This window comes from Trachurus trachurus (genome assembly GCF_905171665.1).
Source record: "Trachurus trachurus genome assembly, chromosome: 2".
Taxonomy (NCBI): Eukaryota; Metazoa; Chordata; class Actinopteri; order Carangiformes; family Carangidae; genus Trachurus; species Trachurus trachurus.
This window is the reverse complement of record NC_139914.1, coordinates 497,976-520,337: the sequence shown is the minus strand read 5'-3', so window position 1 is coordinate 520,337 and position 22,362 is coordinate 497,976. Positions and strand designations below refer to the sequence as shown.

The window sequence follows — 22,362 nt, the reverse complement described above, 5'->3', positions numbered from 1 at the left end:
CACTGGGGGGCGACAGAGACACAAAGCTGCAACACACACACACAGTGTTGAATGGACGGCTTTGTTCTGAACAGCTGGTGTCTGTGTGAGTGTGAGTCTGTCTGTGTGTGTGTGAGTCTGTCAGTGTGTGTGTGTCTGTGTGTGTGTGTGTCTGTGTGAGTGTGAGTCTGTCTGTGTGAGTGTGTGTGTGTGGTGATCATGGGATCCTGTTTGCTCGTCTTGACCATGTGAGTCATATGAGACACAGAGAGAGGAGAGAGAGAGAGAGGAGTCTGAGGAGAAGGAGAGAAGATGGAGGACATGAGGAGGTGGGTGAGGAGGTGCTGCTGTGGAGAGGAGGAGGAGGAGGAGGAGAAAGGGGGGAGAGATGAAGAGGAGGAGGAGGTGAAGATGGAGGAGCTGAGCTTGAGGAAAAGTAGAAGTTCAACTTCTCTTCCTCCGACTGAGGTACGAAGCCAACAGCTGGTTACAGTGTTTATAATATGTCAATTACTGATTATAACATGTAGATTATTGATTATAACACGTTGGTTATTGATCGTCTGGTTGATTTTGTTCATTGATCAGTCAAACAGAAACAAAGTGAGTTATTAATCTGCTTCATGCTTTTATTTTGAAAAAACTTGTGTGTGTGTGTCAGCGGGAGGCGGAGCCGCCTCCTCATTGGTTCAGCACGCTGCAGGTTCCACGGGTCAAAGGTCGACGAGGACGCAGCAACAGCGACCCGCTGGGGGTGCGTTGCCACGACGACCAAGACGACCACGACGACCACTTCACCTGGGTCAGTTTCTACTACTTTTTCTTCATCTTCTGACATGATGATGATGATGATGATGACATCATGAGGCGTGTATGATGACATCATGGTGTGTAACAGGTGTGTGTGTGCTCAGAAAGCAGGGCTGCGGTTCGGAACGGCTCAGTCCTACGTCAGTCTGGAGAAACTGGGAGAGGGAGCGTACGCCTCCGTGTACAAGGGCATCAGCAGGTCAGTGAACGCACCACACTGCTACAGGTCAGTGAACGCACCACACTGCTACAGGTCAGTGAACGCACCACACACCGCTACAGGTCAGTGAACGCACCACACGCCGCTTCAGGTTACTCTGGACTGCTGTCCATTGGAACGATGCGTCAACGCGGCGGCCATCTTGGTCAGGGGGAAGCCGTGTCTACTTCCTGCATTACGGTGCGTTCACACCAAACGCGATGGACGCGATGAACGCCACAACTTTCCATTAAAAGTCAATGTAAATGACGCGATGACACGCGATGGCGCGTCCATCGCAGCCATCGCATCATCGCGTCCATCGCTTGAAGTTGAAAAATTTGAACTTTTCAAGCGGCATCGCGTGACGCTGTGCCGCGACATCCAATCAGTGTTGATATTCAACCACGTCACCGACACAGCTGCAGACACACATTTCAAAACATGGTGGAGAAGATTACTGTGGCTGTAGTCTCGCTCACCAGACCCTCCTACAGAGAACCTGTGGCTGTGTAAAAAAAAAAAAACACCCGAGGCTGTGTGTGTTTTCCTCAGATCAATAATATACATCCATGGCCGTTTCCCGGAGCTTTACGACAGTCGTACTTTTACCGCGATTGTAATAAAAAAGACAATGCCTGCAGAGGGTCAGAGGACCTACAGCTTCCTCCTTGTGAATATTTCATATGTATTTATATTTATTAATATTTCTCAGCCATGGTTGACGAGAGAAAGAAAATAGCGGGAGGTGGGTTGCATCATAGCGCGATGAAGTGATGGTGAAAAATGTGACAAATGTGTCAAGCGACGCGATACTCGCGTTACGGGCGATGGCATCGCGTCCATCACGTTTGGTGTGAACGCACCGTTAGAGGTCTATCAACCATTAACATCACCACAACTCTCTGAATATTCAACTGATTCTCAAGACATTTGGTTTATTATAAATGTCGGGCATATATTTATGATTCAACAACAAAAAAACAAAAATTTTTATTTTTATTTTTTTTGAAAACATTTTTATTTATATATTAAACATACACTTATATACTCAGACACACACCCACATGCATAAATACACTGAAACATGTTCTACAGGGTCTGACTGCTGGTCAGACGTTTATATGTCTATGGTCAGAAACCCCTGACCAAGATGGCCGCCGTGTTGACGTACGCTGAGAAGCAGAAGGCGGCTATGTGTATCTATGCAGGTTACTGCTGTGACATCACAGTATCACAGTGACGTCTTCTTCCTCCTCTTCCCTCTTCTCCTCCCTCCTTCCTCCTTTTTCTTCTTCTTCTTCCTCTTCCTCCTTCTTCTTCCTCCTCCTCCTCTCTCCTCCTCCTCCCTCCTCCTTTATCTTCTTCCTCCTCCTCCTCTCATCTCCTCCTCCTCCCTCCTCCTCCTCCTCCCTCCTCCTCCTCCTCTTCTCTCCTCCTCTTCCTCCTCCTCCTCCTCCTCTCTCCTCCTCCTCCTTTTTCTTCTCCTCCTCTCTCCTCCTCCTCCTTTTTCTTCTCCTCCTCTCTCCTCCTCCTCCACTCCTCTCTCCTCCTCCTCCTGCTCCTCCTCTCTCCTCCTCCTCCTTTTTCTTCTCCTCCTCTCTCCTCCTCCTCCTTTTTCTTCTCCTCCTCCTCCTCCACTCCTCTCTCCTCCTCCTCCTCCTGCTCCTCCTCCTCTCTCCACCTCTTTCCTCCTCCTTCCTCCTCCTCTCCTCCTCCACCTCTTTCCTCCTCCTCTCTCCTCCTCCTCCTCTCTTCTCCTCTCCTCCTCCTCTCTCCTCCTCTCCTCTCCTCCTCTCTCCTCCTCCTCTCCTCCTCCTACTCCTCCTCCAGGATCAACGGGCAGCTCGTGGCGTTGAAGGTTATCCGTATGAAGACGGAGGAAGGCGTTCCGTTCACCGCCATCAGAGAAGGTGATCGACCAATCAGATCAACTCACCTGGATGATGATGTCACACACACAACCTGGGTTCATGTGTGTGTGTGTGTGTGTGTGTGTGTGCAGCGTCTCTGCTCAAGGGTCTGAAACACGCCAACGTCGTCGTCCTCCATGACATCATCCACGCCAGAGACTCACTCACCCTGGTGTTCGAGTACGTGGTGAGTGGAGGGAGGAGGGGGGAGGAGAGAGGAGAAGAGGGAGAAAGGAGAGAGGAGGAGGACAGAGGGGGAGGAGGAGGACAGAGGGGGAGAAGAAAAGGAGGAAGAGGGAGGAGGGAGGAGAAGAGGGAGGGGGAGAAGAGGAGGAGGAGGGTGGAGGAGGAGGAGGGAGGAAGAAGAAGAGAAGGAACGAGGAAGAGGGGGTAGGAGGAGGGAGAAAGGAGAGAGGAGGAGAAGAGAAAGAAACTTAAAAGACCTTACGGAAATTTGTGCTGCACAGCAGCTCCACAATCCCCACAATCCCACTCAACACATATCATACTTAGACAAATCATACATTAAAAGAAACATCATACGTATTATAGAATTAAAAGTCAAGGTGTATGCAAGAGTCCAGGGTTCCTGTAATGTGTGAATGTGAATGTGTGTGCATGATGATGATGGGGGGGGAGAGGAGGAGGAGGAAGAGAAGGAAGGAGGAAGAGGCGGAAGAAGAAGGGGGAGGAGGAGGGAGAGAGGAGGAGAAGGAAGAAGGGGGAGGAGGGAGAGAGAGAGATGAGGAGGAGGAGAAGGAACAAGGAAGAAGGGGGAGGAGGGAGAGAGAGAGAGGAGGAAGAGGAAGGAAGGAGAAGGAGGGAGAGAGAGAGAGAGGAGGAGGAGGAAGAGAAGGAACAAGGAAGAGGCAGAAGAAGAAGGGGGAGGAGGAGGAGGGGGGGGGTATGTCGTCATGGTGATGAGCTGCTCTCTCATGTGTTGATGCGTTGCCATGGCAGCAGACGGACCTGGCCCAGTACATGACCCAACACCCTGGAGGTCTGCACTCGCACAACGTCCGGGTAAGACTCCGCCCTGGTCGCCGTGGTTACTGCTACGCTGTGTGAGGTCATCAGGTAACCCCCCCCCCCCTGTGGTTCCAGGTGTTCATGTTCCAGCTGCTGCGCGGCCTCGGCTACATCCACGGCCGCAGGATCCTGCACCGAGACCTGAAGCCTCAGAACCTGCTCATCAGCTACCTGGGGGAGCTCAAGCTGGCCGACTTCGGTAAGACACGCCCCCCCAAGTAGAGCCACGGCCACCACCACGCTGAGCCAAGACCCCCAAATGTTTTGTGTCTTGCCTCACTCCCGAGTCCATGACCAGCAGATAGACACCATCCTTTCGACTGTGCGTGCAGTAACAAGGGAGATAGAGCCGTATCGCCGTAATTAGCTTAGCTCAAACACTGGAAGTGTATAGGTAGAGTTAGCCTGCCTCCACCTAAAGTTGCTAATTAGCTTAGCTCAAACTCTGGAAGTGTATGGTAGTGTTAGCCTGCCTCCACCTAAAGTCGCTAATTAGCTTAGCTCAAACGCTGGAAGTGTAGTGTTAGCCTGCCTCCTACCTAAAGTCGCTAATTAGCTTAGCTCAAACGCTGGAAGTGTATGGGTAGTGTTAGCCTGCCTCCACCCAAAGTTAGCTTAGCTCAAACGCTGGAAGTATGTAGTGTTAGCCTGCCTCCACCTAAAGTCGCTAATTAGCTTAGCTCAAACGCTGGAAGTGTATAGGTAGTGTTAGCCTGCCTCCACCTAAAGTCGCTAATTAGCTTAGCTCAAATACTGGAAGTGTATAGGTAGTGTTAGCCTGCCTCCACCTAAAGTCGCAAATTAGCTTAGCGCAAACACTGGAAGTGTATAGGTAGTGTCAGCCTGCCTCCTACCCGAGCCGAAATCAGCAGCGCACTTCCGGTAACTTTCACAAAATAAAACACCTGTTGCCCTTTACATAGAGAAAACCATGACGATAGAATTTGTGCTTTTACTTTGAAATAGGAAGCTAACCTACCCTCGATGTAGCTAGCTTGAACCAAAATAAACCGTCTTTGCTTGAACGCTCCGTTTTGAGCGATCTCGTCCCGTTACCGGCATTTGACCGCTCAAGATGCCTTACCGGAGAGTTTTGTCAGCTCTGAGACGAAGAGGCAGGCTAACACTACCCATACACTTCCAGTGTTTGAGCTAAGCTAATTAGCGACTTTAGGTGGAGGCAGGCTAACACTACCTATACACTTCCAGCGTTTGAGCTAAGCTAATTAGCGACTTTAGGTGGAGACAGGCTAACTACCTATACATTTCCAGCGTTTGAGCTAAGCTAATTAGTGACTTTAGGTGGAGGCAGGCTAACACTACCTATACACTTCCAGCGTTTGAGCTAAGCTAATTAGTGACTTTAGGTGGAGGCAGGCTAACACTACCTATACACTTCCAGCGTTTGAGCTAAGCTAATTAGTGACTTTAGGTGGAGGCAGGCTAACACTACCTATACACTTCCAGCGTTTGAGCTAAGCTAATTACGGCGATACGGCTCTATCTCCCTTGTTACTGCACGCACAGTCGAAAGGATGGTGTCTATCTGCTGATCATGGACTCGGGAGTGAGGCAAGACACGAAAAAAATGTTGGCGTATCCCTTTAAGTGAGGATGTGGTTCTGGTTCAGGTCTGGCCCGGTCCCAGTCCATCCCCAGCCAGACCTTCTCCTCTGAGGTGGTGACGCTGTGGTACCGTCCTCCTGACGTCCTGCTAGGCTCCACCCACTACTCCACGCCGTTGGACATGTGGTGAGCTCCACCTGCTGCTGATGATGTCACTGTCGATGTCGGGACGATCAATAAAGTTGTTGTGTTTGAACCAGGGGCGCCGGGTGCATCTTCATCGAGATGCTGCAGGGAGCGCCGGCGTTCCCCGGAGTCACCGACGTCTTCGACCAACTGCAGAGGATCTGGACGGTAACGAGACAAGAACCAAAGCTGCTGCTCCTCCTCCTCCTCCTCCTCCTCTTCCTCCTCCTCTCCCTTCTTCCTCCTCCTCCTCTTCCTCCTGCTCCTCTTCTTCCTCCTCCACTTCTTCTTCCTCCCCCTCCTCTTCTTCCTCCTTCTCTTCTCCTTCCTCCTCCTCCTCCTCTTCTTCCTCCTTCTCTTCTCCTTCCTCCTCTTCCTCCTTCTTCCTCCTTCCTCCTCCTTCCTCCCTCCTCCTCCTCCTCCTCCTCCTCCAGTCTAACCAGTCCTGTCTCTGTGTCTTCAGGTCCTTGGCGTCCCGTCTGAGGACAAGTGGCCTGGGGTCAGTCTGCTGCCCAATTACAAACCAGGTGAGTTTAGCCTTACCCGCCACCGTTAGCTTAGCATGTTAGCATGTCCACCGTTAGCTTAGCATGTTAGCATGTCCACTAACACTGGTGGTGTTTTGTCCTCAGAGTGGTTCCATCGGTCAGAGCCCAAACCGTTCAGGAGCGTCTGGAGGAGGTGAGAGACCTGAGGACGCTAAACAATAATCGATTATTAATCTAATAATCAGTTTCAGTAGTTTTTTAAAGAAAAAAAGTCAAAATTCTCTGATTCCAGCTTCTTCAATGTGAATATTTCTGGTTTCTTTGTTCCTTTATGACAATAAACTGAGTCTCTCTTTGGTTTGTGGACAAAACAAGACATTAGAGGACGTCGTCTGGTGGTTTGAGAAACACTGGTTGATGTTTTTAACATTTTATAACATTTTATTGACCAAACAACTAATCGATTAATCGTTTAAATTATCGATAATGAAATATTAATGGTTAGAAACTTCAGATATCAGAGATAAAGACGCTAACAGGATCTGACCCTGGATCAGGTTGAACCAGCTTCCCTTCAAGACCGAGGACCTGGTCCAGAGGATGCTGAGGGGTTTCCCTGACGACCGCGTCTCCGCCCAGGACGCCATGCAGCACCCGTACTTCAGCACGCTGCCTCCTCCCATCATGCACCTCAGAGACGGTAGCTACGCGGCGCTCACACAGTCGTAGAGGGTTATTTATTTATTTATTGAACCTTTATATTTTAACGGCGTGCTCCTTCCTCTGCGTCTTCCAGCCGTGTCCATCTTCAAGGTCCCGGGCGTTCGTCTGGAGACGGAGGTCAGGGACATCTACAACCCGGGCCGCAGGCGCAAACCCTCGCTGCTGCCGCTCGCCAAGTGCTGGTGACCACGACGACGAAGCATCAGACTGAGAGAAAGTAAAAGCACGATGTGGGACGGGCCTTCAAAGTAAAAGCACGATGTGGGACGGAGAGTGTGAAGGGACAAACTGAGACAACAGTTCAACATGAGGGAATTAAAACTCTAAAGTTAACTTGAGTAGCATCAGTAGAAGTTTTACAGTGTGACTCAGCCCCTCCCCCCCCTCGCTGTGACATCATCAGAGCTTTAGCAGCAGGTGGTGTGATGTCATCTACCTGCTTTTTCTTGGTGTCAGCATGAGCTACATGCTAACAGTGCTAACGGTGAGGATGCAGATTGTTGTTGAGTTAAATAGAAAATGTTGCTTCAGTCTGAACCATGGATGTATTATATTATCTTCTTATTATAGATCCATGGTCTGAACAGTTTACCCCCCCACACACACCCCACCCCCCCTCTCCTCCTGTTAGCATTCGTTAGCATTATTTAGCATGTGTTAGCAGATTAAATCCTGTTTCCCCCCGGAGGAGTTCCCCTGACGCTGCTGCTCATGAATAATGACTGAACCTCTGAAGAAGATTAAAGTGTTTTCAGAAAGTTCCTTCACTTCACTTCAACTTGGACTTGTACAACTTTATTGATGTGTTAGCTTCTGGTTAGCTTCTCATTAGCTTCTGGTTAGCGCCTCCGTGGATTCAGGTGTAGCAGTCGATTTGATTAGCCTATTCAACTTTTTCTTGTTGTGTTAACGTCTGTTGGCAGCAGGAAGGTCAAAGAGGCTCCGCCCACTTAAAAACTAAATAAAAACTAATGAAACAACCTCATTGGCTGATAAATGCTGGTGGTGAGCTAACCCTAACGACGTGAGAAGCTGGAGGAACGATGTTAGCCGCTATGCTAACAGGACATGAACAGTGTTTTGTTGCAGCAGACAAACTCTTTGTTGACGTGTGTTGACAGCGAATCGTCTGATCGTCCACTTGTTTTCATCGTGTTGATGTTTAAATATTTATAGAACAAGCAGACTGACAGACGGAGAGGTGGCGTTGACTGACAGGACGCCGTGTGATTGATTAGTGAGATAAAAGAGACGGTTGTCTCTCTCTGCATATTCAACGACTCCTTTTCCGTTTGATGACAGAAATTCATTCACGCCGCCGCTGGAACAAACGTCATCATTAATAAATCACAGCTCGCCGCCGCCGCTTTGAAGTCCGAACCGCAACCTTTGTTTGTCTCATTCTTCTTTCTTTGTTTGTTTTGTCTCCACAAACTTTACGTCTTCGCTCGTCCTCGACTTCCTGCACGAAACTCAACGTAGAAGCGACATTTAGCGCTCCAGCTCGTCGTCTGGGTCAGAGGCGTGTTGCGTTCACAGATTAACGAGATAATTAACGACATTTACACAAATACATAATATATTTATATGTATATATCCTAACATTATAACTTATAACGTTGTGTCATAGATAGATCTCAAACGAATGTTGTGTTTTTGTGTTCTTATTAAATTTTTCTGCTTTTATTTTGAAACTTCCCAATGTGTTGATGTAAAGGTAATAACTTATGTGGACTTTTACTTTGAAAATATCTTTTTACTAAAACCAGAGGAGGTTTATTTAAATAGTGAAGGGTTCTGGCCCCGCCCCCCCGCTTCACCACGGTAACGAACAGAGCCTGTGATTGGATGAGACCCCGACCCCCTCAGAGCCGTCACTTCACCTTCTGACAGAGAGAGAGAGAGGAGCTCATCCTGTCAGAGACTGAAGGACTGAGAGGAGACCAGGACCAGAGACCTGGACCAGGACCAGAGACCAGAACCAGAGACCTGGACCAGGACCAGAGACCTGGACCAGGACCAGAGACCTGGACCAGGACCAGAGACCAGGACCAGGACCAGAGACCTGGACCAGGACCAGAGACCAGAACTACGGACCTAGACCAGAGACCAGGGACCAGAGACTTTGGATCTTGTGCTTCCTACAGAGCTGATGTTTGAATCCTGACTCCAGACCTCTGGTTCCTCCTCTCCTCCTCCTCCTCTTCCTCTACTCCTCTCCTCTTCTTCCTCTTCTTCATCTCTTCTCCTCCTCCTCTTCTCTTTCTCTCTTCTTCCTCTTCCTCTTCTTCCTCTTCTCTCCTCTTCTTCTTCCTCTCCTTTCCTCCTCCTCCTCTCCTCCTCTTCTTTATCTCCTCTCCTCCACCACCTCTCCTCTCCTCCTCTTCGCCTCCTCTCTTCTTCCTATTCTCCTTCATCTCCTCTTCTCTTCTCCTCCACCTCTCCTTCTCGTCTTCTTCCTCTCCTTTCCTCTTCCTCTTCTTCCTCTCTTCTCCTCCACCTCTCCTCTCCTCCTCTTCTCCTCCTCTCTTCTTCCTCTTCTCCTTCATCTCCTCTTCTCTTCTTCATCTCCTTTCCTCCTCCTCCTCCTCTCCTCTTCTTCATCTCCTCTCCTCCTCTTCTCCTCCTCTCTTCTTCCACTTCTCCTTCTTCCTCTCATCCTCCTCCTCTTCTTCCTCCTCCTCCTGGTCAGTCATGTTGGGTTTCTGCACCTCCTGTGTTCCCCTGGTCTCCGTGATCCTCCTGCTCCTCCTCCTCTGGCCCGGTCCCAGTCGTCCTGAGGAGGAGGACCAGATCCCAGACCAGATCTCGGTCCAGATCCCGGAGGTCCCAGTCCCAGACCACGGTCTGTGCCGGCCCGTGTCCATCCCGCTGTGCTCCGGTCTTCCCTACAACCAGACCATAATGCCCAACCTGCTGGGCCACGGCGACCAGGTGGAGGCGGGGCTGGAGGTGCACCAGTTCTACCCGCTGGTGGCGCTGCGCTGCTCGCCGGACCTGCGCTTCTTCCTGTGCGCCATGTACGCGCCGGTCTGCACGCTGCTGCCGCGGCCGCTGCCGCCCTGCCGGGCGCTGTGTGAGCGGGCGCGGCGCGGCTGTGAGCCGGTCATGATCCGCTTCGGCTTCCGCTGGCCGGACCGGCTGCGCTGCCAGAAGCTGCCGGTCCACGGCGCCGGGGAGATCTGCGTCGGTCAGAACACGACCGGCACCGAGCCGACCGCCGCCGGCCCGACCACGACCACGACCCGGCGCCACGAGGCCTTCACCTGCCCCACGCAGCTACAGGTGAGTGGATGTACTTTTCCCTAACCCTAACCCTATTGAAATTTTAACACTTTTTTCTAGAGATGTTTAAACTTTTTTTTGTAATAATTTTTTTTTATTTTAGAAATTGTACCACTTTTTTCTAGAATTTTCCCCCAAAAAATTAAATTTAGAAATGTTAACCACTTTTCTTTTCTTTTTTTTAAATCTTAAACCACTTTTTAAACTTTTTTTTCAGAATTTTTACCACTTTTTTCTAGAATTATTTAAACGGTTTTGGAGAAATTGTACAACTTTTTCTAGAATTTAAAAAAAACAGTTTTTGTGAAATTTTGCCAATTTTTTCTAGAAAATTTTAAATTTAGTTTTTAAAGAAATCTTACCATTTTTTTCCTAGGTTTTTAAAAAACGTTTTCTTTTTGTTGAGAATTTCTAACACTTTTAACTAGAAAACGTTTTTGGAGAAATTGTGCCACTTTTGTTGTGTCACAAATTTTAAACTTTTTTTTAAAGAAATTTTACCCCTTTTTTTACTCAATTAAAAAAAAAAAAAAAAGTAACGTTCTTCAGTCTCAGAACAGATATTTGTGTATTTCTGGTGTTTGGTAGATATAACCCGTGGTCTAACTCGTGTCAGTTGAGTTTCCTTGATGTAAAACAACATAAATTAATTCATTAATTAATTAATTAATGAATGAATAATTAACTCGTCCAGGTTCCCCGGTCTCTCGGCTACCGCTTCCTGGCGGCGAGGGACTGCGCGGCGCCGTGCGAGCGCTCCGACCCGGACGGCCTCCTGTGGTTCGGCGGCGAGGAGGCGAAGCGGATCCGGGTCGTGGTCGGCGTCGGGGCCGTGCTGAGCGGCGTGAGCTCGCTCGTCACCGTGGTAACGTACCTGGTGGACCGGCGCCGGCTGCGGTACCCGGACCGGCCCGTGGTCTTCCTGTCCGGCTGCTCCCTCGCCGTGGCGCTGGTCCACGTGGCGGGCTTCCTGCTGCCGGATGCCGTGGCGTGCGAGGAGCGGCGGACGGCGGGCGGCTTCAGGACGGTGGCGCAGGGCGCGGCGAGCCCGGGCTGCGCCGCCGTCTTCACCGTCCTCTACTTCAGCAGCCTGGCCGGCGCCGCCTGGCGGCTGCTGCTGGCGCTCGCCTGGTTCCTGTCGGCGAGCAGGAAGTGGAGCGGCGAGGCCGTCGAGGCCCAGGCGCCGCTCTTCCACCTGGCGGCCTGGACCGTCCCGGCGGCGGCGACCGCCGTCGTCCTGGCAACGGGGCGGGTGGAGGGCGACCCGCTCAGCGGCGTCTGCTCCGTGGGCGTCTACGGCGCCGACGACTTGCGGCGCTTCGTCCTGGCGCCGCAGCTCGTCTGCCTCCTGCTCGGCGCCGGCTTCCTGCTCGCCGCCCTCGTGTCGCTCCGCCGCATCCGCCGCATCATGAAGCTCGCCGGCGTCGCCACGGAGACGCTGGACAAGCTGATGCTGCGGATCGGCGTGTTCGCCGCCCTGTCCACGGCCGCCGCCGCCGCTCTGGTCGGCTGCTACACGTACGAGCTGGCCATGCGGCCGCGGTGGGAGGCGGCGTGGCGCGCCAGGACCTGCAGACGCTTCGGCGTCCCGTGTCCCGGTGGAGACGCGGCGCCGGAGACGCCGGACGCCACCGTGTTCATGGTCAAGTACCTGGCGGCGCTGAGCGGCGGCGTCACGTCGGCCGTCTGGATCTGGAACAGGAAGACGCTGACGTCGTGGCAACGCTGTTACAGGAGCCTGATGGACGGTTACCAGGGGCGACGGGCGGAGGAGGACGGCTGAGTGACAGACAGTCGGAGGCCACGCCCCCTCCGCTCAGAGGAAACCCTGCAGCTGTTTTATTTTTAAACCTCCATGGACGTGTTGTAGTGAAGAGACAATGATGTCATCGCCCACGGTGGCTCCTGATTGGACGATTTCTTGTGACTTTTTGTTGCATAAAAAATAATTTTATACGTTTGTAAAAACAAACATCATCATCACCATGACGACCAGCAGTTCCTTCCTCTCGCCATGTGGCGGCAGAAAACACGTCAACACACACACAGACACACACTTTGCTTTTACCTCAGTTGGAGTTTATTCATGTGATATAGAAAAACAAGACACACACACACACACACACACACACACACACTCAGCTGAATGACTTCCTGTCTCTGTTGCTGTTGGACTCGGATGAAACTGGATCTTTTGTTCCAACTGTTACAAAACTGGGAACAATGTGACCAGTGTGGCATAAACACACACACACACGCACAACCACACACACACACACACACAGTGAATAAGGCTTAAAGTGTTGTTGTTTTCAAATCAAGTTTCTTAAAGGTTTTTCAAAATAAAAGCATGAAGCCGATGAGTAACTGGGTCTGAAGTGAGTTTCCTGTTGGAAGGAGCAGATTTCCCATCAGCCCCCTGGGGTGAGTGACAGGTGACAGGTTGACAGTAAGTGGGCGGAGCTTAGAGGTAGCGAGTTGAGCAGGTGGATGGACAGCCAATAGAATGGCCTTGTTGTTTACAACTACTTCCTGGTAGAAAACCAGCATGTTTCACTATATATATCTCATTTACATGTCACTATATCAATGTTTAGACTAATCTGATGTTTGTAAAGTCTATAAAACCAATGATTGGACAAACATTACTATTTATGTGTGCACAATTTTGTAATCAGTCATGGTTATCATAGATTAGCATGGCTAACCGTTAGCTACCTGTTTAACTTTAATAACTCAGTGACTCAATAAACGGTCCATGAAAAAATATTTTCTCCAGTGGATATCTGAGTTACAACATGACTGAGCTAACTGGAGTAGTTTCATGTCGTGTCCCACAACGGGAGGGTTTCAACAGCTGACGTCCTGGTGTTAGCTTAGCTGCTGATGTTAGCTTAGCTACTGCCGTTAGCTTAGGTACCGCTGTTAGCTTCATAGATACGTGTAGATGCTGCATTCAGGCTTGTCAGGCACGTCATCACAGCCGCCATCTTGAGGGGGAGTTCCTATGGTAAAAACGCAGATGACGTCATGTCACAAACGGCAGTACGAGGTAAAACAAAACATAACAAAACGCATACTTCCACCCCCTCAAGATGGCAGCAGCGGCGGCGATCCGTTCCAATGGGCAGCAGCGTCAGAGGCGGCATCTACGTGTATAATGCGTTAGCTTAGCTGCTGTTAGCTTAGCTGCTGTTAGTTTAGCTACCGTCAGCTGTCCCTGTCAGCTGAGCCACTGATGCTTTCTAGACACCGTGATTCCCCCAAACTGAATAAATACAACACATAGCAACACAAAACACACACACACAGAAATAGTAATGTTTCTTCAATCATTTCAGATTTGTCTAAACGGTGATAGAACGTGAAAAATATGATATATAGCTAAACTCTCGTTCGTTACTACTGTTCTCATTCACATTACGTGCTGGTTTTCTACCTGGAAGTAGAATGTAAACAACAAGAAGATTCGGCCTTGAATTGTATTGCACCATGATGACTTAAGTTTCTAAAAAATAAATAAATAAATAAAAAAAGAAGATTCGGCCTATAGGAGGTGGTTATTGGTGCTGGGGGGCGTGGCCTGGTCTGAGCTCAGCACTGGAAAGAGCACTGGAAAAGAGAGTAAGGACAGCATTGGTCCAATGGAAGCGCCCCCTGGTGGAGGAATATGGGTTTTGCAAAAGCGCCCAAGAACTGACATCTCTGCATTGTTGGTGAATGAGCAAGTGTGGTGTTTTCAATAATTTAAGGACATTTATAGATCACCCACGTTAATAGCATTATTGAAGATCCTTTACAGATACAGTAAACATTAACACATAGGCGAGTAAAAAAAAAACAGTTTTCTACATGAATGTTTCAATCTACATTTTATAATAAACAAATTATAAGTATAATCTGATATGACCAAGTCACCTAAAAACAAAAACACGGCCGTTTTCATCAATTTACAAGCAAGTGGCCAACACACTTGGAGTAAATGGGTTTTCTGGGCGTTTTTGCAATACCCATATCCTGCCATGAGGTTTAACCATGGGAGTCAATGGTGGTGACGTTACTCTCTTTTCCAGTGCTCTAAGCGCTGCTTCGTCTGAACTCTGGCGATGTGTTTATGGTGTCGTGGAAATTCTGGTTCTGCCAGTGGAGAGTCAAAGAACAAGACTGGAGAGGCAGCAACACAGAACTACACAGCAGATAGCGGCTCAGCCCCCAGAACTTCTTATTCCTCACTTTAGGACTCTGGTTGCTTCATTACTACAGGCACTTTTAGCAAAACAATTCAACAGATGTGTTACACCCCAGTTGTTGTTGTACCTCGATATAGGAATGTACTAGATGAGTTAGTAAACAAGGTGCGTGCGTCCGTGGGTCATCCTAGTGTCCTTCCTCTGGTGTCCTTCCTCTGGCTCCAGGTTTGTTGTTGTCATGTCTCCACTAATGGAGTTAACAGGTGTATACTACTTATTACAAGGAGAATTCTAATCACAGCAAATTTCCACCACAATGGAACTCAGGATTTATGACTTCTGGTGTTCCCAGTGGCTGTTTTTCTAAGATTCAACCCGTTCTTTCTTTCCTTCCTGAGACTCAACAATGAGTTCTGAGCTTCTGGACAAACGTTTCCACCTCCAGCCTCCACTGGTCCAAACCACGTTCCTCCTGGAGCCGTGGAGGCGTCGACTCAACGTCCCGACCTGAGACACGTCTCTCTGACACACTGTCACTGAGCAGCAGCGATAACTAACCTCTAACCTCCAGCTGAGAGACAACTGCCCAATTCCAATTCTAATTTTTAACCCTACCCCTACCCCTTAAACCTTGCCCTTAACCCTTGCCCCTTGAAACTGAGCTACATACGTCATCAGTAGTCTCTGCTGGCTTTCACATAAGCAGACGTGACAAGCTTTTGCCACAAATCCTGTATTCAAAACCATGTTAACTTAACAAAATAAAATAAAACTTAATGCAGACTGATTGATTGTAAAACATTTATTTATAGATGTAAATGTGGTGGTTTCTGTCCGTAGGCTCCAGAGCCCCGAGGCAGCGCTGCTCCTCTGTCCAATACACACATGAAGCTTTTTAATTCAAACAAACTAATGTGACTGCCACAATTGTTACATTTCATCAATGAGACCAACATTTATCTCCTAAAAAGAATGTAACTCCCCGACGGTAAACCTCTAAAAACCTGTGGGTAAGTTAATTAGCGATCGTCTTTCCCCCCGGGATGACGACGGAGGTTGGCCGGCTGACCAGCTCTCTGGACGGGTGGTGTCTCTGTGACGAGCCGTTGATCTGCTCCACAGGTGGAGCTTCACTTCTCCCAAAAACATCGGAGCAAACGTCTAAACAGCCTCATGTGGATAAACCGACCTCACATTGGGATCTAAAAAGCTACTTTCTCGCATGAAAAAATATTAAAACTTAACAAAGTGACGTAATAACAGCGCTACAGTGAGAAATAAAACAGCTGCCGGTTGCCGCGAGATGCATTCTGGGAAACTTGTCATAGCCCTCGGTTTGTAGTGTGTCTCTGAAAATCTACGTTTGAAGGTCCAGATAGCCCGACATTTCCTTAAAGCCCCTGTACAGACTTTTCATGTAGTGTTGGTTTTGGCGGTGGAATGAAGATGCATTTCCCACTGTCATGAAGACGTTTGTGTAGATTATTTTTGGAAACGTCAGAAAGAAGACGGGACTTCCTTCTTTTTTTTTAGCAGCGTGATGTATCTAATGTGGTCCGACCCGACCATGCCTTCCAGAGGTATAGAGTTAGACGACTTAGAAATATCTTCACTCTGATGGGCTCATTTGCTGTTGTAGGAAACAGAGACACATCAGCAGAAACCAGAGACTTTAGCCTATCCAGTTAAAAGCTCCGTACCGGGGCTTTAAGCTGCTGCAAACAGAGTGAGAAGAGGATTTAAAACCGTTTAGTAAAATATGCTCCAGAACCGGTTCAGGGTCCTGGACCAGAGGAGGCTTCATGATGGTTCACATGTGTTTTTATCAGTAGAGGACCAACCTGTGTGTGTGTGGTTGTGTGTCTCTCTGTGGTTGTGTGTGTGTGTTCTCCGTCAAGTCTGGTGAACACATCTTGCACCAGGAGGAAGTGCAGAGCTGCAGGTTTGTCTGTGTTGGCAGCGACGGGCAGAGTTTCCCTGTTTGGGTTCTTGATGAGAACTGAGTCTGAAACAATGTCAGGGTGTGTGTGTGTGTGTGTGTGTGTCAGGGTGTGTGTGTTGACGTCCTGCTGGGAGCTCGTCCACTCGCTCATAGGTTTATATCAAACCACCGCTCTATTGTCTGAAACGGAAAAGAGTAATTAAAGAGAAGGAACTTTGATCCGAGTCCACACTGCAAAAACTCTACATCTTTCCAAGAATATTTGTCTTATTTCTTGTCAAAATGTCTCATTTCTAGTCAAAACTAATCTCTTTCCACTTAAAATAAGACTCATCACCTAAAAATGAACTTGTCTTTAGATCATTTTCACTTTAAATAAGTAGAAAAATCTGCCAGTGAAAGTAAGTTTTTTGTGCTTGTAATAAGGAAGAAAAACTTGCTCCACTATCAGATTTTTCTACTTATTTCAAGTGAAAATCTGCTTGAAAGAAGTAAAAAGTGTCTAAAAACAAGCTGCTTTTTTATGTGACAAGTCTTATTTTGAGTAGAATTTGATTTGTTTTGACTTGAAATAAGACAGATATTCTTGGTGAGATTTTGAGTTTTTGCAGTGCACTTCGTTCTCTTCACCTCCAGCTCAGCTATAAGGCTGAAGGGGCTTTGACATCCCATAATATTCCCTGACAGGGTTAGTTCTCACACTGTACAGCAGCTGTGGTCACATGGTGGGCCGCTGGCTGCGTTGCCGTGGTGACAGGATGACGCGGCGGTGGACTGATGTGGGTCCAGATGTTGAGAATGAGAGTATTGTTGCTGCAGCAGAACAACGGCTGCTCTCATTGGTCCAGAGGAGCCAATCACCGATCAATGATCAATAAAGACACCAGATCGGTCGATCGGTTTGTTTGAATTCTGCATCTTTATTAACAAGCTGCTTGTTTACAATCATCTGATCTGATCATCAATAATGAATCTGATTGAACACGAAACAATAAACTGATCGATTATTGACGAGTTGCTATAGTAACAAACAAACAATAATAATAATGATCAATAATAATCAGTGTGGGGTCAAAGGTCAGACCCGTTCAGTCACATGATGATGAGACGTCGTCATGGTAACGGAGAGGAAGGAGGTTCTGGTTTTACCTTGATGGAGAAAAAACATTCAGGTCCAGCAGAGATCCGGTTCAGGTCCGTACAGAGTCTCACACGTACACGGATCTGGTCCTGGTCATGGTCCTGGTCCTGGTCCTGGGGGGTTCCGGCTGCCCCCCCCGGCAGGACGCCAGCAGCACGGCGCCCCCCGCCAGGTGCAGCACGCCGGCCGTCCAGCCGCAGAACAGCGCGTCTCCAAACTCCCAGCGCGGAAGCACCTCAGGAACCGAGTCGTCGTGGAACTGCAGCACCGTGATGTGAGCGATGTAGGAGACCGGGACCAGGACCAGAACCCCCGCCACCAGGCTGAGCCCCCCCCCCCCCGCCCGCAGCCTCCTCTTGCCCCCCCCCGGGCAGCCGTTGACCAGCTGCAGCCCCGGCACGGCGAGCAGCAGGCCCAGCAGCCCGGCCGCCAGCGCTGCCAGCATCAGGGCCCGGGCCAGCATGACGGGGGGGGGCAGGCCCAGCAGGGAGTCGTAGGGCCGGCAGCCCTGCCCCCCCCCCAGCTCCTGCACCACGCAGCTGCCCCACAGCCCCAGCTCGTAGCGCTCCGTGGGCAGCAGATCCGTGGACAGCGTCAGCCAGGTGGACATCAGGGTGGTGGCCAGGCAGCAGACCCAGGCCCCTCCGGACAGAGACACCCCCAGCAGCTCCATGGCAACGGACCGGGGCTCCATGGCAACACACCGAGGCTCCATGTCCGTGCCCCCCCCCCTGCTGCTCAGAGACGCCCCCCCCAGCAGCTCCATGGCGACAGACCTTGAGTCCTCCATGGCGGCTCCGCTCATCAGAGTCCGGTCCCGGTGCTGCGGCTCTTTACCTAGAGGGAGGAGGGGGGGGGGGTCTGGAGCCTTCAGCCCCCACAGGATGCACTGTGCCCCGGAGCCCCCCCCCCAGCTCCTCCTCCTCCTCCTCCTCCTCCTCCACCAGCAGCAGCAGCCCGGGAACAACAGCATCATTCAGCTGCTGCACGAGGAAGTGGTTCAAACAGACCGGACGTCGGTGCCCACGGTTACCACCCCCCCACACACACACCACCACCTCCTCTCTCCTCCTCTTTCTGCTCCTCCTCTCTCTCCTTCCTCCTCCACCTCCTCTGAAAGCTGCTGAAAGCATTCACACTATTCTTATTCAAATCTTTAAACTTATTATTAGTGTGAATGCTGAAAGCTTTCACACTAATGAATGGAAACAGTCTTCAAACTCTTCAAATCCTCTGCTTCTTTCAGCCTCTATAGCTTCAGCATACTTTCTGCTACAGACTTAATTCAACTGTTAAACTGTTCACAAACCTTTAAACTATTCAGCTATGTCTCAGCTTATTGATATCTTCAACAGTTTCAGATATTTGGCAGTTTTAAAATAATTCAAATTTCAGAAAAAAATTCAAATTTATAATGAGTGTGTATTGCGCGGAATGTTCAGTTCTAGAGTGGGTGACATCATCAGCTAGAGTGAGAGAGGTTCAAAAAATCCTCTGACACTTTTCTCTCTAACCTGTCACCACAACCACGAATTACACTCTACACACATTATTTTCTCCACTTTTGTAGACAAGCTCATCCTCTCTCTCACAATGTGCTCAAAACATCTAAGAGATATACAGAATTTGAATTATCAGCCTCTCAGTGCGGCCATGTCTGTCTCTGCTCCTCATTGACTCCAATACAAAGATTTTCTGAGAGAAGCAGAACGGACTGATGATTTAAAATCTCACGTTTCTGCTAAATATTTACTGTAGAAACACCAAAATCACACTAAATTGTTCAGGAAGTCCTTACAGCAATGACGGTCTGTGTTTTTTTCTGATAGGAGTTACCGTTTTGTCACAGTAAGCCTAAATGTGAGACCAGTGCAGAGGCAGAAAATCACTAGCCTGACAAGCCAGACTATATCATTAACATGTCTAGTCTGGCAACGACCGGTAGACCTCGGCTCAATCCAGCGGGCGGGATGAAACTGCCTCTGCACGCAATTGATAGCTTTCAGTCACGTGACTTCCCATTGACCTGGCGGTCAAAAGCAACATTCCTAACTGGAAGCGCAATGGACTCTCTATTGACAAACAACCGAGTAATGACTTAAATCATCTGTTATCAGCCGAGAAAGAAAGATATAAAAACAACTTTGAAGTTTTGGGCACTTGTGACCCATATTCAACACCAGCTGCTGTATACCAGCTGTTTAAAATGACCAGTTCCCTGCCGAAGCTCGAGTTGGGCGATGTTTACATTTGGTGGAGAATCCATCATCCTCCACCGCTTGCAACCAATACCTCCGGTGTTATGGCTTTACTGGTTTCTGATTAAAAGCCCCATTTTGTAGTTTTTTTATCTTAAAATAATGTTTCTGAAATCATAGAAGTGGTAGAAATGTACCTGTAACTTTCCTGTGCGGGAACACCGTCCTGGTACCTCAGCTGCGCTGAGCTCCACAGTCTGAGCTCCAGCCCAGGCTCCCTGCTCATCTCACCCACAAATCAGCACCCGGTGCTGGGGTGCACGGTGACCAGCCCGCCCCCCCTGGAGCTTTGCTACGCACCGCTACCGACGGCAACGATGACGGCTGCTGGCGACCGCGCCGGTGCAGTCCGACAGGAACGGGACCGGCGGTGGCGATGGTAACCCGGGACCGCCGCCACCGGACACGGCAGGACTGCCCGCAGCGGCAGCGACATCGTAACGGGAGTCGGGACCGACCGCGGCGCGGCGAGGACGATGGTAACGGGGCCGGTAATGACAAATTCAAGTAGGCTACTGACATGTGCTTCTCTGGGAAATAGCAGAGCAGACAGTTGCTCTTCTCAACCAGAGTACCAGTACCAACAAACTGCAGCTGTGCTTTTCATATTGTTTAGCTTATTTTCAGAGTGTTTTCCATTAGTTCGTAACTTTTTCAACATGACAGGCTTTGTCATAGTGTGCAGTGTTGTGCAGAGTGAGAGTAGTGTGGCGCTGACTGTCCGTAGATTGGAGGAAAACCAGGCTCACTCACAGAAGAAGCATATGCAGTAATGTGAACTGCGGCTTGATTTGTGAATTTGTGACAAATCTGCGGACGGAAGTGCAGCACAGCTGTTGTTCAGTACGGTAACCAGTTAAATCAGACACCAGTTGGGCCATAACACCGGTATTTTTGAAGCAGCAGGGAGCAGTGTGTGTTTTTCTGCCATGTCCTAAGCCGCGGACAGCGGGGAAGTGGATTGTTTTGACCGCCAGGGGGGCGTTCCATACGGGCCGTGACGTCACATGAAAACTATCAATAGGGTAGTGCTACGACCAATCAGAGCAAAGAGCAGGGTGACGTTAGCCTGACAAGCCAATTAAAATGTATGTCGTCATGGCGTTAAGCCCGCCCAACGACTCTCTAAACAGATAGAGCGCTGTGATTGGTGAACACAAACGGTGTTCGAGACTCAAAAAGTTCCTATGGCTCGTTTCTAGACCCAGCTACTAGTGATGGGATCGGCAGTTCTTTTGACTGTACTGAATCACTAGAATCAGTTCTTTAAAATGAGTCGTTCCAAAAATTCGTTCACCGAATCACTACCCCCCCCCCAGACGTTACGGTCGTCTTCACCGGTGCAAAAAAAAAAAAAGGGGGGGGGGGGGGGGGGGGCGTGCGTAGTACAGTACAGTACAGACATTCGTGGGAGAAGCAGCAAATATTACTATGATGATGCTACACAGCTCTGTGCATGCAGTACACCAGGCAGTGAGTGACACAGCACCACATTCAGCACAGTACGTGAACCTGAATCACGTCTGCAGCAGCAGTTCTCTGGTGCAGGTTCGCGAATCACCAGTGAGTGAGTAAGTGACAGCTTCCCCAGCGGCAGTTCTCTGTGTGTGCAGTATAGGTTTGCGAGTCATGAGTGAGTGAGTGGCAGCGCGAACCTGAATCGCGTCCTCAGCAGCAGTTCTCTGTGTGTGCAGTAGGTTCGCAGGTAATGAGTGAGTGAGTGGCAGCGCGAACCTGAATCACCGTGTCAGTACGTTTGCGAACGACACGGAGTGAACTGGAGCCCTCAGCCCCGACTGTCAGTGAACGACGCGCACAGAGAGTGAACTGGAGCTCAGTCCCCAGTAGAGTGAACGACGCGCGCAGTGAGTGAACTGGAGCCCTCAGCCCCGACTGTCAGTGAACGCATCACTGAACATGCACTGTTCCCTCGCAATGAGAGTCTCCGCCACCAGATTCGTAGGTCATTCAGTGATTCACAGACCACAGCAGTTCCACTGTCGGCCTGCACGCTGCTGCTGAGCTCAACTACTGAACTGAGAAAGGAACGAATCAGGTCAGGAAGTGATTCTAGTCAGTACGTTCACTTAAATAATTCGTTCCTTCGAACGAATCACTCGCGAACTACACAACACTACCAGCTACGGAGCAAATATATTTGCTGCCGCTAGGGTGCAGCTAGATTTCTAGGCTACTTCAGCATACTTTCTGCTACAGACTTCATTCAACTGTTAAAATGTTCACAAACCTTTAAACTATTCAGATATTTCTCAACTTATTGATATCTTCAACAGTTTCAGATATTTGGCAGTTTTAAAATAATTCAAATTTCTGACAAAATTCAAATTTATAATGAGTGTGTATTGCACGGAATGTTCAGACCTGGAGTGGGTGACATCATCAGCTAGAGTGAGAGAGGTTCAAAAAATCCTCTCACACTTTGCTCTCTAACCTGTCAGCACGACCACAAATTACACTCTACACACATAATTTTCTCCAAATTTGTAGACAAACTTGTTCTGTCTCTCACCATGTCTTACAGACATTACAGAATTTGAATTATCAGCCTCTGAGTGCGGCCACGTCTGTCTCTGCTCCTCATTGACTCCAATACAAAGATTTTCTGAGAGAAGCAGAACGGACCGATGTTTTA

General features: G+C 49.3%; 3 protein-coding genes and 1 long non-coding RNA gene across 4 annotated transcripts in view; 2 read left to right on the top strand and 2 right to left on the bottom strand.

The window, feature by feature from the left end:
• LOC311001087 overlaps window positions 1–9,365 on the bottom strand; it is a 441,127-nt gene extending 431,762 nt beyond the window's left edge. The window contains exons 1-2 of the long non-coding RNA XR_014596132.1: window positions 9,333–9,365; window positions 9,011–9,202 (exon numbers count right to left, since the gene is read on the bottom strand). This is a non-coding gene — a long non-coding RNA (uncharacterized lncRNA). The remainder of the gene's footprint in view (window positions 1–9,010; window positions 9,203–9,332) is intronic.
• On the top strand, window positions 391–7,873 carry cdk15 (cyclin-dependent kinase 15; the record flags this gene model as incomplete). The annotated part of the gene is made up of 13 exons (XM_083986976.1): window positions 391–415; window positions 588–781; window positions 894–988; window positions 2,822–2,901; window positions 2,994–3,088; window positions 3,862–3,924; window positions 4,006–4,129; window positions 5,562–5,682; window positions 5,757–5,850; window positions 6,146–6,209; window positions 6,315–6,363; window positions 6,728–6,870; window positions 6,967–7,873. 13 exons carry the CDS (start codon window positions 391–393, stop codon window positions 7,077–7,079), a joined length of 1,260 nt encoding a protein of 419 aa, XP_083843102.1. The 3' UTR covers window positions 7,080–7,873.
• A 76-nt stretch (window positions 9,366–9,441) lies between the features above and the next one.
• On the top strand, window positions 9,442–12,954 carry LOC311000779 (frizzled-7-B-like). The gene is made up of 2 exons (XM_083991612.1): window positions 9,442–10,178; window positions 10,873–12,954. The coding sequence occupies exons 1-2, from the start codon at window positions 9,588–9,590 to the stop codon at window positions 11,959–11,961; spliced, it is 1,680 nt and encodes a 559-aa protein (XP_083847738.1). The 5' UTR covers window positions 9,442–9,587; the 3' UTR covers window positions 11,962–12,954.
• A 4,490-nt stretch (window positions 12,955–17,444) lies between these two features.
• Window positions 17,445–18,189, bottom strand: LOC311000934 (claudin-22-like). The gene has a single exon (XM_083991853.1). The coding sequence runs from the start codon at window positions 18,164–18,166 to the stop codon at window positions 17,519–17,521; it is 648 nt and encodes a 215-aa protein (XP_083847979.1). The 5' UTR covers window positions 18,167–18,189; the 3' UTR covers window positions 17,445–17,518.
• Window positions 18,190–22,362: the final 4,173 nt, after the last annotated feature.